This window comes from Scyliorhinus torazame, chromosome 4, assembly GCF_047496885.1.
Source record: "Scyliorhinus torazame isolate Kashiwa2021f chromosome 4, sScyTor2.1, whole genome shotgun sequence".
NCBI lineage: Eukaryota > Metazoa > Chordata > Chondrichthyes > Carcharhiniformes > Scyliorhinidae > Scyliorhinus > Scyliorhinus torazame.
The window spans coordinates 171,559,170-171,577,439 of NC_092710.1; the positions used below are offsets into that span (position 1 = coordinate 171,559,170).

The window sequence follows — 18,270 nt, forward strand, 5'->3', positions numbered from 1 at the left end:
TGCAGTTAAAATTATCTTGATGGACTGCCTGAGTTTCGCTCTGAGTTTAATGATGTCACCTTAGTCTGTCTGTGTTAAACTAGTTCCAACCGATTTCTGCAGGTGTGGGTCATTTTTTAAAATATCATATCGGTGTAGAATCAACCGCTGGTCATCGGTGTTTTTCTCGTGAAGAAGAGGATTCGCTTGTCAATATGCTCGCAAAGGAAAACCATTCCTTCGGCAAAATTGTAAAGTTATTGTGAGGATTCCTCAGCTCTCTTTGTCCCAATTGCTTTAAAAAAAAGTTGTGACCTTCGGACCTTCTGATAACATTTGCAACTGCAATGAACTTCATCAACAGATTGGCTCAGTATCAGTGACTATATAAATACTGCGCCAGGTCACAATCGAGTCACTTCAGCAGCGGATCGAAGAACAGTTCAACATGGGCTTCATCACGAAGCTCTGCTTTCTATTGCTGTTCGGCAGTTGTGTTGTTGCACGTAAGTTGTCCTTAACGTTTGTCACAGTAAACCAGGGTCCATTGAATGTGGTGAAAAATACAGTTGTATTCGGTACCGTGTTTTACATGCTGTGCGCTGTAGCAGGTTTGGAATTATTAATTTATATTCCATTTACACTTTTGCAACCTACGTGAATGCTTGTCTGAGTCAGAAAGACGGTAATTCACAGGCAATACGATTATCCGTCGAATAGAATTAGTTGAAATTCGTTCAAATTGTTCAAACAAAAACTACTTTTACGAACACAAGAACTTGAGTCACAACGCGCGAAGTTAATCTGTTAAATCAAAGGATTTTATTTTAAAAGCAGTAGTCAATTCTACTCAACTGTTTAACCCCAAATTGCTTGAAACATGTCAAAAACTAAGTGCACTGAAGCTTTTTAAAAAAAAATCCTGCATTTTATAAATGTTATCACCTTTTGCACCAGCGCGAGACAGAAAATTGCAGTCGGGGTCTGGGACTGTTTGCTCAGAAGCACAAAAACACATTCAAAGAGTGAGTGACCTGTTGAAATGGCTCTCGCATCAAGGACAGTGGCGGAGCGGTCTTTGAAAGGAAAGATGCGCTGTTCAGTTTAGTTGCATTTGCGTTTTTTAAAAATCTGCACATAAAAATGTTTCTTCACTTTTCAGAAGGCAGATCTGATGACAAAGAAACGGCACCCTGTTTAAGTAAGTCATATTGCATTAACTGCAAAAGTTGAAAATGACCTGACCTTCGTTGCTAGGCATTTGAGACCACCTCCTGGAAACCAGCGGAGATCAGATCGCACCTTGGTTTGCTCGGCGTTCAGTGATACGCAAACCATGCAGTTTCACGATTTGCGCAGAAGGGACTAAATTGTTAAGGTTGTTATTCGGAGGCGCTGTCATGCCAATAAGGAGGGTTTGGGGGGCAATTCTGGAATTTGGAGTCGGGGAGTTGGAGGACTAAAAGATTAATAAAGGGGGAGACGCAACCGTCCTGCCTCTTGGTGACTGCCGCATATGGAGGATGTATCTGACGAACAAAATCTGTCAAGAATTTTGTTTGTGGGAGTTCTGGTGGAACAGCGCCGCCCTTTGGTGTATCGGAATGGTGCAGCCCTACAAACCATCCTGACAAGGACATCTGTCAATCTTAGCACCCGGAGTGACGATCAACATTATGATATAAATCTAAAGAGTTGGGGTGCTGGGGATGTGGGTTTATCCGGCCTGATAATTACAACGTGTACTTATTTTACCCAATGCAGAACGAACAACTCGTTTCAAAAACCTTAAGACGTATTTTTACAACTATGAAGCTGAAACCTCCAACGGAATAGCTGAGACTGCAAGCTCCCGCTCCGGTGTCCACATATCCTGCAGGGTAAGTAGAAAGTTTTCCTACGTGCCAGAAACGCAGCATTTAAATCCGGAGCCCACGAAGAGACATTTGAAGAGCCTCCAGATGATCTTTGTATATTTTCAAATGGATTCTTAATGACAGAATCTGCATCTATAATTTAATTTTGGGAGCTTTCAATAAGTTTCGCTTGCTCAAATGTACATGTTTCAGCCCAAATAACGTAAGAAATACAATTTATAAAACGAAATAAAAAATAATGTATTTTACAAGTTTCTGATTCTAGCCCAGTGAAAAGGTCTGTCAATACGGCGTTACATTTTTTTAATGAATATAGTGACGTTGCTACTGTTGTGCCCAGGTGTAGTTATCCTTTTAAAACACTTCCAAACTACCAAAACTTGTACATATACCTCTTCCAGGGTGGCAGGCTAATTGGTTGCTTATTCTGTCAGTGACAATGCTTGGAAACTCCCAGTAAAATACAATTTTTATTTAAATCTTGAAGACAAATTGATATATCTTTATGTGTCTACTGTTATGTTTTAAAGGTGTGCAGACTAGCATTCCCAGTTCCCTTACTGTACATGTCAAAAGAATATTCAAGCATTTTAAAATATTTCCTAAAAATAAAGAAAGCAGCATTTCAATGTATCTGCCTGTCAGACGAGCCTCTAATTTGTGTACTAATTAGAAACAAACTGAAATTGAAAAGACAGTTGAAACTATATTTATTTTGGTTTCTTTTCAACAGGTGGAACTTGAAGTTCCTCAGTACTGTGCCTACTCCATGCAGATAAAGGCATGCACCCTGAAGGAAGTAAGCGGCATCAGTGCTGATGGCAAACCTAACTTTGTGCTTTCCAAGGACACTGAAGAGTTCCAGCAAGCTATGTCCAAGTGAGGAACATCAGCATTTCTGAATCTTAATGCGTGAATTTCAGTGGGGCTTCTCATGTCACCTGTGATAGCATTAGCTGAACAGTCCCAGAACTGGTAAAATGGTGTAAACAACACACCATATGTCGGCGACCACAGCACCTCATCTGAAATAATGCCAGACGAGCAGCGGAGCTCAGCAATACAATCTGCCTCCTTTCTTTGTCTGTAAAAAGATACACTGCTACAAATGACTATTTGCCTTACAGGCAGCTTAATACTTAACACATTCACAAGACATTCTTCAGTTCTTGATTTTACCATTTAAAATAAATTAGTTAAGATCACATTGAAAACAATAGACAGACACGCTTCAAATGCCCCTTCACTGTATGCTACTGGTAGACGTTTCCACTACTTGTGACTTGTGGATGCCACTTAGCTTACAATATCACTAAATTAATAGGATTGTATTCATAGGACACAATCAACCAGTCATTAGTTATGGCTTATTTAATATCTGGGGCTGACAGCTGCTTAGACTGTAGCCACTGATGTATTTGGAGCAGAGTAAGCTAGCTCCCCTCAACTTTGCAATGTCCAATTTCAAAGAGGGCCTCATAATCAGCTATCAACCTCTCATGTCTGTATTCCAGGACCTTCATCCATAACTGTTTAAAAATGGTGCAGGCCAATTTTAGATATCTTTTAGGTATCCTTTGGTTGTGACATGTTGGTCCACAATATTGGCCTTAGTTGTGCACATTTTATACATAAAACAGGCACATTAAGGCCCAATTAATAGGTCATTGTACCTGGACTTTCCAAAAGGAATTTGGAAATCCTGGAATAACTCAAGAAAAAATTGGACGCTTTAATGGAAAGATTAACCAAAATGGATCAAGTGACACTCCTCATCTGTAATAATCTTGATATATGGGAAACAACAAGGAAATGGGATTGGATTAAACAATCTATGTGAAGAGCCAACACTGCCTAGCTCACAATTGGCCAAATTATTTACTTCTAAATTCTATGAAATATTTTCCCCCATAGGTATGAACTGAAATTCACAACATATGGACATTTGAGTGTCAATCTATACCCAAGTAAAAGTGAAACGGCCAATATTCTCAACATCAAAAGAGGAATCATTTCTGCTCTTCTGCTGCCAATGGAATCTAATGAAGATGTACAGACATTTGACATAGTAAGATTTTTTAAAATTAGTTCATCACAGTTCAAGTGCATTTACTAAAAAAAGTTAATTGTCCTTTCCACAGCAGAGCTTCTACAATAAAATTACTTGGTCCAAAGCTGAAATGTTATGAACTGTCGAAGAACATTATTATCTGCCTCTCTACAGCTTGGTGGAGAATTTTCAGCCTGGGACTGAAACTGGTTAATTTTGTAATTTAAATTGAAGAAAATATATTTTCCCTTGCATGTCAACTAGAAAATGTGCAAAACTGAGTCAGTTTTGTTTGGTTTGTTTGAATGTAAGCTCTCTTATGTTGAGAAAAAAATAAATCAGAACATTTCCAAAACAGCATTATTTTCATGAAATTCATGAAAAATATACTTTCAATCAAAATTTTGAATGATAGCCATTAACTTTTCCAAAGTGCAGGGGAAACTAAGAAATGGGAAAAGGAAAAGGGCCAGATCATTCATTTTTATTTGGGATGTTAATTTCAAAAGGTTTGGCATTAGCATTATTTTTTTTCTGTTGAAGAAATTTAAAACAAATCTATATTTATTAAAAATGTAAAAAAAATTTCCATTGTAACTCAGGCTACTGTCTATGGTAACTGCACAAGCGAGGTCACAGTGAACAACAGAGTAAATAATGTAGCTACTCAAATGACAGTCAAGAGAGATCTTACTGCCTGTAATAGATTCACACCAACCACAGACTACAGAAGTCCTTTGGCACTACTTACAGGAACGGTAAGAAAATAATACCTACTAAAGTATGAATATTATTGAAACACTTTTTTTGTTGCAAATTTAAGTTTGATTATGTGACATCTCTTCCTTAAAAGCTTTTTCTTAATATATGCAGCATATGGCCATGTCATCCTTTCTGAGTAGCAGTCAATCTTGCAGCTATTCCCTCGATGTGAAGAAGCATGTAACAGAAGCCATTTGCAATGAAAAGCACAATTTTCTGTCTCTTTCTAATGAGTAAGTTGCTTCACCTAAAGTATCACTTAATACCTCTGGATTGCAGATCTTGACATTTTCTTATAATAGATTTTAAAACTATATTTCAGCAAAGTGTAGCAAGAAAACACAAGAATATCTGCTCTTCCATCTTTAATATCTAATTTAGGTTAATAATCTGTGTTTTAAAGAGTTTGGGTTTTTTAATTTTACTCGTACGGTAGATTTTGGGCTGTATTGTGTGATGCTGTTATGTATGTTCTATACACCTCGTTTTCCCCATTAGAAAACATGTAATACGAGTAAGTTACATTCATAACCTTTATTTTTTTACATTTAACACCTATTGGCTGCCTTGAATATAAATGACCCAAAAATCCTCATATTAATTATTAATTATTTAAGAACTCCAAATAACTTACTAACTTTTGAACTTAGTAACTCTTTCAACTTGCTGCCTGCTCGCTGCTTTCCGCTCACGACTGAGTCTTCCGACTTGCTACTTCCCTTCCTGACACTCCATTTTGCCACCAATGCTGTTCGCCACTTTCTTTTCCTCGTCTCCTGACTCGTCACCTCTCCTGAATATCCTGGTCACCACTACTCTCCCTGACCTCCCACTCATCACTTTACTTGTTGGCTCTTCAGCTTTTCCCTTCTCTTCCCTACCCTCCCAAGTCACCACATCCCTTTTGCACATTCCTGCTCACTGCCTGTCCCGGCTTACTGCCATTCCCAGTCTCCACTTCTCTCCCTGATCTCCTTCTTGCCCCCTCTGATGCTGACCCTCCTGCTCACCGCTCTTGCCTGTCGCTTCCCTCTCATGAACCTTCATATTAGAACACATTTTAAACTGAGACACCCGTACAACTTTATAGCATTTCTCAAACTTATCAAAGAAAAAAGTAAATATTCTGAAGAATCCTCTTAAGAACCTTTGGTAAATGTATTTATTTTGCTGAATACCCATTGTGGCAATTTAGGAAAAGTAAACTATTAGGCTATTACAATGTTCTTTGACATATTTCCTGTTAATCATTGTTCGCTGCATGTATCTTCCGTATTATTCTACACTCCATAAATGTTCTTGTACATGGAAGTTCATGTCTAAACTATCCAATTGGTTAAAGAAAGACTATAATTTTTCAACCTTCTAATTTGATTAACGTTTTCTCTATGCAAAATAATTAATCAGCTATCAGGAGAAATTTTAAAGTTATTTCCAGCTTCCATGGCGGTTGCCTATTTCGATCTCTGCAGCAAGTGTAGTAGAGAATTTGCGAGACCTTAGGCTGCTTAAGTTGGGTGGCTGGTTTGTTCTGCACACCTCCTTACCAGTGGAAGCTGTTACAAAACCTCCATCCATTATATTTTTAAAAAATTCCTGGAAGTAAGAACACTTCCATTGCAGTTCTTGTTTCAGAAATGTAGCAATTGGGCATGGAGCAGCACTTCTCCATTGTTCTCTGTATAAGTCTGTAGCATTTCATGTACCAGTATCAGAGTTCTCATTACATTGTGATGTTACCAGAGAACCACATGCCTACCTGTTAATATCAAAGAAGATTTTTTAAAGTCTCACAGCTGAAGTGAAGGAGGTCTACTGGGCAACAGAGGAAGCTTTCTAAAAATGTCAGCATCAAAAGTTGGAGATGGTCCTCCACTTCTTGTCCAAGTACATGTGAAATGTTTTTTCATCTAAACCTAATGTAATTAGAAACCTAAAACTACATTTTGTCAACAGAACCATTATAAAGTACTTGTAATAGTGATTTAATATTTTATTCCTTGTTAGGAATCCACATGGAGTTGTGTCACAAGTAAAGCAGACGCTTAAACTTGAAAATTTCAGTCCATCTAATACCAGATACTTTGCTAATGGTAAGATACTGATCTTAAACGATGACTGTGTTATAGCTATAAAATCCAAAAATGCTGGAAGAACTCAGTTGGTCTGCAGCATCATCTCTGAAGAAGAGTCATACTGACTCAAAATATTAATACTGTTTCTCTCTCCATAGATGCCAAGTCTTACAGATTATAGTTTTATAGATCCTTTTACAGTATTCCTTCATCTTGGTTTTATAACTTGAGGGGCCGGTTCAGCCCAGTTGGCTAGACAGTTGATTTGTGATGCAGAACGAGGCCAACAGCATGGGTTTAATTCCCGTATCGGCTGAGGTTATTCATGAAGGCCCCGCCTTCTCAACCTTGCTCCTCGCCTGAGGTGTGGTGACCCTAGGTTAAATCACCACCAGTCAGCTCCCCCCTCAAAAGGGAAAGCATCTGGGACTATGATGACTTTACTTTACACATGGAAATATTTTCTATTAACATGGAGGAAAAAAGTCTCCAGCTTGTCACTTTACATTTCTTTAAAAATCTGTAAAATATGGTATGTTTTGGATCACGTTGGGCGAGTTTCTTCATCCCGCCGCGCCAGATTTCTGGTTCAGTACGCCGGCGGGATGCTCCATTACACCGGCCGGCCAATGGGGTTTCCCATTGTGGGGCAGCCCCACGTCGTTGGGAAACCCCCGGGCTGCTGGCAAAATGGAGCATCCCGCCAGCGGAGAATCCAGCCCGGTAAATTTAAGTTTTTGTACATTGAAATGAAGGGTAATTTTATCACTTTACATTCTCAATTTTCATTCATTGGAAACCCATATTAGGGATTTTAGTATGTTCTTCGCATTAATGAATGGATGATCATAGGAAATAAGCACAATATCTCAATATGTGCTCCAGGAAATAAATGTAGACTAAACCATTCCTGGCAAGATTAGATGGGGGTTCTAATTTCTTTTTCACTCCAGTTTTCAGCATTAATGGGATGATACCAGGATGAAACTGAAAGAACATGCTGAATTCTTACCAGAATCATGCTCATTTGTGATTTTTGCTTGGGCCTCAGTTTTGCGGTCAGCACATGCACTGCAAATGGAGGCAGATTCATTATTATTCTCAAAAAAGGAGTACAGAAAGGCGCTGCACCATTTTCAGCACAGGAGTGTGCTGTGTGGTGAGTTCCCAACACGCTACTGAAACCTGGTGGGAAACAAGACATCGGGCGAACTTGCAGTAACATTAGCAGCTGGCCTAATGTTGTGATAATAACCTCAGAATGCCGTCTTTTGGATGGGACATTAAACCGATGTCCCATTTGCCTGTTTGGGTAGATGTGAAAGATCCATTATGCTAATTCGAAGGAGAGCAGGGGTATTTCTCTGGTGTCCAAGCCCATATACATACCTCAATTAATATCACAAAACAATATGGTCATTATCACATCGTAGTTTGTGGGAGTTTACTATGAGCTAATTGGCTGCTGCATTACCTACATTACAATAGGGAATACAATTCAACTGTACTTAATTGACTCTATAGCACTTTGAGCTGTCTGGTAGCATCAAAGGTGCTTATAAACGCAAGGTTGTGTTACTTTTTTTATAATGCATTCCACCCAACCTTCCACTCTGTGACGTCTCTTGAAAGGAAAATCAAGTGGTTTCTGCCATGGAAGGCTAATCAATTTGTTTATTTATTTTTGTATAAATTTAGCGCACCCAATTATTTTTTTTTCCCAATTCAGGGGCAATTTAACACGGCCAATCCACCTAACCTGCACACTTTTGGGTTGTGCGGGTGAAACCCACACAGACATGGGGGGAATGTGCAAACTCCACACGGACAGTGACCCAGGGCCGGGATTCGAACCCGGGTCCTCAGCGCCGCAGTCCCAGTGCTAACCACTGCACCACATGCCTCCCTGAAGACTAATCAATTTTGTTGGCTTTACACCATCACCAGTAAAACCTGGGGAAGGGGAGGAAGACAGAAATGTTCCTAAATGTGTCCAGAGCGTGCAGGAATATTTCTCCAGACCCACAAAAAGTATGGCCTCTCGAATTCCCTGTTTCTCACTCGCAACGTAGCGTAAAGTGTTCTCCCACCACTTATTTAAATCACCCCTCCACTCTGTGGGTGAGTTGATTCTGAACCCTGCAATTCACAGCTGTGACCTTGCCAAATCCTGCTCCTATTTATAATGATCTTGTAGCCTGGTTTGCAAACAGGTGATGGTGGGTGGACTTGACATAACCCCACTTCACACCTCCCAAACCTACATCCTGTTAATCTCCTCTTGTAATGCCCATTATGGAATGAAAGACAAGGTTATAAAACATTCATAATTTTGAACAGCAGCATTATTATGGATAATATATTTATTTCAGTGTGGACACTAAGAGCTTGTTTGAAATGATTTTTTATAGATGAATCAACAATCATGAAAGAATTGACTTTGGAGCATGCCGATAGTAGAGCAAAGAATGCAGATTCTGCACTTTCATCACTCCAGGATCTGGTCAGACTACCTGAGAGCGGTTCAAACCAACAAAGAGCCAATCTGTTTCAAACGTTTGTCGTTGAATTGAGGAGGATAGAGAAAGATACTTTTGAAACTGCTTTACCTAAACTCAATGAAATTGATGCATCCAGGTAATTCAGATAATTTGGCACTTGTTCCACTGTATCTATCCATAAAAGGAGCATAAAGCAGTGGGTGCAGGCGGCACAGTGGTTAGGATGTCCCAGATCATTGTCCGTGTGGCGTTTGTACAGTCTCCCTGTGTCTGCATGGGTTTCACCCCCAAAGATGTGCAGATTAGGTGGATTGGCCACACTAAATTGTCCCTTAATTGGAAAAGATTTAAAAAGTAAATAAAAGAGTGGGTGCTAAATAAATTATTCTGTAATGATAATGCACTTCAAACCTTTTACTCTGTGAGAAAAGTAGTTATTACTACCAACTTCCTGTTTATAATTTAAAACATGATTATAATATTGAGGCAGTTAAGGGATTATTAATATTTCTTAATGCTGTCCGAAGTTGTTTTCCTTTCAATATAATTCTTCGATTCATTGCTTCCAACCTGAGTGCCATAATTGGCACAGAGTTGGAGGGAATTTGCAAGACAGAAATAGGGTGGAAGCAGCTAAAAATTCTGTAAAATGACTGACTGCTCTTTGCATGTCTTTGCTGTGGTCATGGCAATCTTCTCATGGTTTTCTGCTAGGCCGTCAAGGTACCCACCTGAGTCAGGGAGATTAAAAGGGCCAAGGTGCTTTTTACTTCAAAGGTTAACAATGTATTCTCATTGTTATTATAACCTGTTAATTTTGATATATAATACTTACCTGAGTAACTGTATTTAAACTTCCTTTGACACTTTAAAAGGCTCGTTACTTTTCAAGCGCTTCTCCAGTGTGGTACTCCAGAGTGTTTTGGAGCGATCCTGAAAATTCTACAAAGTGATCAATTCCCTCCAATGGTGGCAGATGCAGTTACCTATGCCATAGGACTTATGGCTTCGCCGTCTGCAAGTATGATACAGGAAACCCTTAATCAGGCAAAACTTCGGCATACACGGGGTATCTTTTACGCCCTGAGCCACACAATAAGAAAGTAAGTGCAGTAGTTGATAAGAACATCTGGCATACATTTGACAAACGTTTCCAGAAATATGACTTGTATTATTGACTTTAAATTTTCTGAGGGTTCTTATGAAACTATATCAAACAATCTTTTAGAAAAATGCCTTTCCCTTTATTTCCTTACTTAGGTTAATATCTATGTAGAGTTATGATGTGGAGATGCCAGCGTTGGACTGGGATGGGCACAGTGAGAAGTCTTACAACACCAGGTTAAAGTCCAACAGGTTTGTTTCGAATCACTAGCTTTCGGAGCACAGCTCCTTCCTCAGCTGAATGAAGAGGTGGATTCCAGAAACATATATATAGACAAAGTCAATGTTGCAAGACTTGCATCTTCTTGCATCATTGACTTTGTCTATATATATATGTTTCTGGAACCCACCCCTTCATTTACCTGAGGAAGGAGCTGTGCTCCGAAAGCTAGTGATTCGAAACAAACCTGTTGGACTTTAACCTGGTGTTGTGAGACTTCTTACTATGTAGAGTTAGTTCTGCTTGCTTTTCAAAGGGAAGTTTGTCTGGGATGCCGACCTCGCTAGCTATCCGAACACACCTATGAATAGTTAACAGGACAAACTCATCAAGAGTGATACTTACCCTGCCAGGTTTCTGAGGGGACAAACTGTAATATTCTGCAGTGCTCCATCTAGTGGAAAATCAAATAGCTGACTGTAATTTTCTTAATCAGGCAGAGAGATTTTAATATGATTTGCAACGGGGGTTAGAGTTTCAGAATGTATAACTCGAGCACTAGAGTTGCTCTACTTGTTGGCACATCAAACAAATAGAAAAGCGTTACTGTTACTTTTTTTTTACATGAAAAGTTTTCAACAGTTATACTTCAGCGAGCCTAACTGTTGAGGTGCAAAATATTTGCTGTCCAGAAGAGTACCGATGTTATAATTCAAAAAATGTTAATTACTTGAAAATAATTTGCTGCCATATTTTAGTTACAAGTTGTGACCAAAATGCGGTGGTTAGAAATAATTCATCATTTTCATGACAAAGCTTTAAATAGAGATTGTGAAATTTTACGCTGGTGGGATTTTCCGCCAAAGTCAGTGGACTTTTGCACGGCTTGCTGCATTTTTCAACCCCACTCCCTCCCCCATCATCATTACACTTGGGCATAACATGGGTGGAATTTAATGTTAGTGATGGGGGGAGCCCATCCTCCTACTGGTGTGAATCCCAAGTTGCATTTTTCCAGAAAGTCCGATGAAATCAGGCATTTACCGGGACAGTTCTGGGCTACCTGTTATATTAAGCCCCAAACAAGGAAGATATCCTGGCTCTGAGAACTGTCAGCCTCTGATTGGCTAGCAGCTCTCCAATGCTGGCAATACCACTGGAAATGGTGGCCACTTGTACCTTCACCAGGGATTGTTGCTGGATCCCTGAAACGTAGGAACATACAAACAAAGAACAGGAGTAGGCCATTTGGCCCTGTGAGCAAGAGAGGTAAGTATGGGCAGGATAGTGGCCGCATACAGGCAGGGGAGTGCTGACGAAAGTGGAAAAGGTCTTCACAAGTAGGGTCAGGGGTCGCATTCTGCCGGCTCATCCCTCTTGATAAGGCCCAGAGTGCCTGAGAATGAGAGACCCTTCCCCCTACTAGGTTACAGGGAAACTCAATAGAACTTGCTAGTCAGTCTTCCCAGATGGCAAATTCCTCACTCACCACTGGTTGAATACCATCAGTGGCAGGGGAAATCCATTAAGTAGCCCTCAATTGGCTACTTCAGGGCCTCGGTTGACCCCCCAGAGGGGAAGGCTTCCCTCCACCCTTTTTATCTGGAACTTAATCAGGGGAAGTCAGGAAGACAGTGGGATTTGAACCCTACTTCCTGTTGAATTAAGCTAAAGCAGGGTGGATATCCCTTTCTTGAGAGCTGCTAGCCAGTCAGAGGAATGGCAATTTTCCTGTACATGCAACAACACCATCATGAGCAGTGGCCACTTGGGCCTTCGCCAGGGATCATCGCTGATTATTCGGCTCCCACCTCCAAGCTTCCCTCCAGGATTGTGGGGAAGTGGAGGGGCATTAAATTCCACCCATGGTCTTGCAAAATTGACAGTTTGCATTTCTCAAGCAATAAAAGTTTAGCAAAGCACAATTTCATGCATTTCACATTCATTTAAATATTTTGACATCCACCTGTATAAAATAGTCAATGCAAACTATTAATTTAGTGGATTACCTTATACAATGACTGGATTGTAAAATAATTTCAGTAAGGTATAAAATGAACACTTGAATGAAAATAAAATCTCAGAAATCTATAGTTTATTATTTATGAGTAGGATATTATAAATGAATGAATGATTATACTGTAGCATACATTGAAAGCTCAAAATACACACCAGTCTGATCATTTGGGAAACACAAGAAATTTAAGAAAATGGAGGTGGAGTAAGGCACTTGGCCCTTTGACACTGTTCGACCAGTCAACAAGATCGTGGCATTTTTTCTACCCCAGCTCCAACTTCTTCCACTATCCCCATATCCCCCAAATCCTTGAGCAGCCAAACCACTTATATACTTATTTTATTATTTCACCAATCGCAAAGTCATTTTAATGGTGCAGCAGATGAAGTGATATTAAATATGACAAATTAATTGGAAAACATTATTCTATTAGAGCTTTTATTTTAACATTATGTTCTACGTAGAAATAGGTATATCATGCTATAAAACAATACTGAAATATTTTGATATTGTGATATGACTTTATAGATGACATTAGTTTCATATTCCAACACTTAATCCTTTCATGATCCTGTTAGATTTTATGATGAAACAAAGTCTGTAGTTCCAGAGCTAAAAGCTGTTGCTGATTACTTGATGTCCATAATTGGAAGTGACTGCTCTGGTGATGAAGACAGCGTCTACCTGACTCTAAAGGTAACAGTATACGATTTGCTAAAAAATGATTTCTTAACATTTGGACATGGATTGAATACAGCTACAATTGTGATTTATGTTTTCATTCTGCAGGCACTGGGAAACATGGGACAGGCAATGGAGAATGCAATACCTGGAATAAATGCAAATCTTATAGCATGTATTAACAACAGTAATGTCTCCCCCTCGATTCAACAAGCTGCAATTCAAGCTCTGAGACAGATAACCTTGAACAATGAGGTAAAGTCACTTCTGGATGACATAAAGATGACAATATTTGCTGTTTTTATTATAAAACAGGATACAACAATGAAACAACTGATTAATAGTGTTTAAGTCACATCAATTCAGAACTTTAAAAGTCTGTCAGTTAGAGAGGGAATGAGAGAGTGAGGGAGAGAAACAGTCCCCATCGTTCTGAGAGCTTGGAAATGAATAAATACTGAGAATGACTCTTGCTTCTCTATTAAGATGCCATCGCAAGAACATTTTAAATTTTCTAATTATTATTTGCAGTAATGATGGAGATATCTGTGGCTAATTACTTCCGGCCTCCCCTTTTAGAAATGGACATCGGACATTCCAGGAGTAGATAAGCCAGAAATTGGGATGGAATCCATCTCGAATAGGTTCCCACTCTACTTAGCAGAATTGATAACTACAGACGACAGTATTGGAGATGTATCTTCTGCCCTTTCCTCTTAGCCTTGAAGTTATTCTTGGGAACAGATACCTCAGAAAGAGGGTTGGGTTCAAAGCTTCTCTGGAAATCAACCCAATGCATCCTTGCAGTAACCACAATTATGTATACTTGCAATGCAGTTTATTACAAGGCAACATTTAGATTCAACAATACTGAATTCGAGTGACACTGGATCGAGGGAATTTTATCATGGCCATTTTTTTTTTGCCAACATTTACGTTTTTGTGCCACATTTGCAAGTTAACAGCAATTTAATGATTATTTTGCTGTTTTGATTAATCCGTTAATTAATGCAGCCTATAAAATCCTGGGTGACGTACATCCCAACATAAAGGCTTACCCTCAGCCCCACCACTGATCCTATTGGGGTCAGGTGGATGAAAAATGTATGGTGGGTGCTTTGTTAGTTCAGGGCTGGAACACACTTGGAACCATTTGCCAAAGCTTGGTGTATTGGAGAAGAGATTGTTGAGAGCTCCATAGAAAGAAAAATAGTTCCTTGCAGTTGCACTCTGCATGCGTTTAAAGCAGTCAAAATAAATACAACTAGTCTTTTTTTGAAGGGTCAGTATATGTCAGTATATGTGTAGAAAGAGCAAGAGGGTAGCCAGAGGGTTGGCCCACTCAAGGACAGAGGAGGGAATCTATACGTGGAGCCAGAGGAAATGGGCGAGGTCCTAAATGAGTACTTTGCATCAATATTCACCAAAGAGGTGTACTTGGCGGATGATGAGTCTAGGGAAGGGTGTGTAGATAGTCTGGTTCACGTCAGTATCAAAAAGGAGGAGGTGTTGGAGTCTTAAAAAGCATTAAAGGTAGATAGGTCCCAGGGCCTGATGGGATCTACCCCAGAATACTGAGGGAAGCAAGGGAGGAAATTGCTGGGGCCTTGACAGAAATCTTTGTATCCTCATTGGCTATGGGTGAGATCCCAGAGGACTGGAGAATAATCAATGTTGTTTCTTTGTTTAAGAAGGGTAACAGGAATAATGCAAGAAATTATAGGCCGGTGAGCCTTGTCAGTGGTAGGGACATTATTGGAAAAGATTCTGAGGTACAGGAGTTACTCACATTTGGAATCAATTGGGCTGGGTTTCTCCGAACTCCCGGCCAAGTGTTGACGCTGGCGTCAAAACCGGTGCGAGCAATGCTGACGTCAACGGGCCTCCAGGCCCAGGCATTCGGCCCTTCTTCGGGGGCGAGTACGGCGCCGGAGTGCTGTGCGCTCGAAAGCCGATGCAACATGGCCTGCGCGGGTCTGTTCATGCGCGCCACGGCCGACGCAGGTCTGCACATGCGCGTGGGTTGCCGTCTCCACGCCGGCCCTTGGGCAATATAGCGGAGCTCTACAGAGCCGGCGAGGAAGAACATAGATCCCCCCCCAGAATTAGCCCGCCCGCTGATCGGTAGGCCCCGATCGCGGGCCTGGCCACCGTGGAGCCCCCCCGGAGTCGGATCCCCCTGCCCCCCCACCAGGACGGACCCCGCAGCCAGAACTCCAAGGTCCCGCTGGGTAGGACCATACATAACCCACACCAGCGGAACTCAGCAGGCACTCGGCCAGTCGAGCGCGGAGAATCGCCGCGGGGGCCACTTTCAACGGCCCCCAATCGGCGTGGCGGCGACCGCACGGGCATGGTTGGCGCCGATTCCCTGGTCATCGGAGAATCAGCGGCCCGGCGTTGTAGCGGCGTGGCGCGATTCTCCAACCCGGAGCGGGATCGGAGAATCCCGGCTATGGACTTATTAGCGAAAGGCAGCATGATTTTCTGATGGGGAGGTCATGTCTCACTCACTTGATCGAGTTTTTTTGAGGAAGAGATGAAGATGATTAATGAAGGAAGGGTAGTGGATGTTGTCCACGTGGACTTTAGTAAAGCCGTTGACAAGGTCCCTCATGGCAGACTGGTACAGAAAGTGAAGTCACACGAGATCAGAGGTGAGCTAGAAAAAACTGGCTCGGTCATAGACGTCAGAGGGACGACCTTGACTAGTTGTGTTCCGCAGGGATCAGTACTGAGACCTTTGTTGTTCGTAATATATAGAACATAGAACATAGAACAATACAGCGCAGTACAGGCCCTTCGGCCCACGATGTTGCACCGAAACAAAAGCCATCTAACCTACACTATACCATTATCATCCATATGTTTATCCAATAAACTTTTAAATGCCCTCAATGTTGGCGAGTTCACTACTGTAGCAGGTAGGGCATTCCACGGCCTCACTACTCTTTGCGTAAAGAACCTACCCCTGACCTCTGTCCTATATCTATTACCCCTCAGTTTAAGGCTATGTCCCCTCGTGCTAGCCATTTCCATCCGCGGGAGAAGGCTCTCGCTGTCCACCCTATCTAACCCTCTGATCATTTTGTATGCCTCTATTAAGTCTCCTCTTAACATTCTCTCTAACGAAAACAACCTCAAGTCCATCAGCCTTTCCTCATAAGATTTTCCCTCCATACCAGGCAACATCCTGGTAAATCTCCTCTGCACCCGTTCCAAAGCCTCCACGTCCTTCCTATAATGCGGTGACCAGAACTGTACGCAATACTCCAAATGCGGCCGTACCAGAGTTCTGTACAGCTGCAACATGACCTCCTGACTCCGGAACTCAATCCCTCTACCAATAAAGGCCAACACTCCATAGGCCTTCTTCACCACCCTATCAACCTGGGTGGCAACTTTCAGGGATCTATGTACATGGACACCTAGATCCCTCTGCTCATCCACACTTTCAAGAACTTTTCCATTAGCCAAATATTCCTCATTCCTGTTTTTCCTTCTAAAGTGAATCACCTCACACTTCTCTACATTAAACTCCATTTGCCACCTCTCAGCCCAGCACTGCAGCTTATCTATATCCCTCTGTAACCTGCTACTTCCTTCCACACTATCGACAACACCACCGACTTTAGTATCGTCTGCAAATTTACTCACCCACCCTTCTGCGCCTTCCTCTAGGTCATTGATAAAAATGACAAACAGCAACGGCCCCAGAACAGATCCTTGTGGTACTCCACTTGTGACAGAACTCCATTCTGAACATTTCCCATCAACCACCACCCTCTGTCTTCTTTCAGCTAGCCAATTTCTGATCCACATCTCTAAATCACCCTCAATCCCCAGCCTCCGTATTTTCTGCAATAGCCTACCGTGGGGAACCTTATCAAACGCTTTGCTGAAATCCATATACACCACATCAACTGCTCTACCCTCGTCTACCTGTTCAGTCAGGTAGAATATATAAATGATTTGGAGGAAAATATAGCTTGTCTGATTAGTAAGTTTGCAGACGACACAAGGATGGTGGAGTTGGGGAGAATGAAGAGGATTGTCAGAGGATACAGTGGGATATAGATCGGTTGGAGACTTGGGCGGAGAAATGGCAGATAAATTTTAATCTGGACAAATGTGACGTAATGCATTTTAGAAGGTCTAATACAGGTGGGAATTAGACAATAAACGGCAGAACCCTTAGGAGTATTAATAGGCAGAGAGATTTGGCCGTAGGTCCACAGATCACTGAAAGTGGCAACACAAGTGGATAAGGTAGTCAAGAAGGCATACGGCATGCAAGTCTTCGGTGGTGGCATTAAGTATAAAAATTGGCAAGACATGCTACAGCTGTACAAAACCTTAGTTAGGCTACATTTGGAATATTATGTACAATTCTGGTCGCCACACTACCAGAAGGATGTGGTTGCTTTGGAGAGAGGACAGAAGAGGTTCACCAGGATGTTGCCCGGTCTGGAGGGTATTAGCTATGAGGAGAGGTTGGATAAACTTGGATTGTTTTCACTAGGAATACAGAGGTTTGGGGGATGGGGGACGGGGGAGGGGGGGGGCACCTAATAGAAGTTTACAAAATTATGATTGGCATGGCTAGAATGGATAGTCAGATGCTTTTTCCCAGCGTGGAAAAGTCGATTTCTGGGGGCATAGTTTTAAGGTGCGAGGGAAAAGTTTAGAGGAGATGTGCGAGTAAAGTTTTTTAGACAGAGGGTGGTGAGTTCCTGTAACGCGCTGCAGGGGAAGTGGTGGAAGCAGATACAGCAGCGACGTTTAAGAGGCTCTTGACGAATAAATGAATAGGATGGCAATTGAGTGATAAGGATCCCGGAAGTACAGAAGATTTTAGTTTAGACAGGCATCATGATCGGCGCAGGCTTGGAGGGTCGAAGGGCCTATTCCTGTGCTGTACTGTTTTTTGTTCTTTGTGGTAGTCCTTGATTGTTAATGTTTGTCCTTATTGGAGTTGGTCTACAGGTGAGACCAAGAGGTGGA

The 18,270-nt window shown here is 41.4% G+C and overlaps 1 protein-coding gene across 1 annotated transcript in view; it reads left to right on the forward strand.

The window, feature by feature from the left end:
- Positions 1-326: 326 nt before the first annotated feature.
- Positions 327-18,270, forward strand: part of apoba (apolipoprotein Ba) — a 77,797-nt gene continuing 59,853 nt past the window's right edge. Inside the window, exons 1-12 of the mRNA XM_072498870.1 lie at positions 327-485; positions 1,142-1,180; positions 1,744-1,859; positions 2,590-2,735; positions 3,771-3,924; positions 4,509-4,664; positions 4,780-4,901; positions 6,676-6,761; positions 9,155-9,380; positions 10,120-10,347; positions 13,164-13,281; positions 13,375-13,521. Of these exons, the coding sequence (XP_072354971.1) occupies positions 428-485; positions 1,142-1,180; positions 1,744-1,859; positions 2,590-2,735; positions 3,771-3,924; positions 4,509-4,664; positions 4,780-4,901; positions 6,676-6,761; positions 9,155-9,380; positions 10,120-10,347; positions 13,164-13,281; positions 13,375-13,521 (1,596 nt within the window). The 5' untranslated portion in view covers positions 327-427. The remainder of the gene's footprint in view (positions 486-1,141; positions 1,181-1,743; positions 1,860-2,589; positions 2,736-3,770; positions 3,925-4,508; positions 4,665-4,779; positions 4,902-6,675; positions 6,762-9,154; positions 9,381-10,119; positions 10,348-13,163; positions 13,282-13,374; positions 13,522-18,270) is intronic.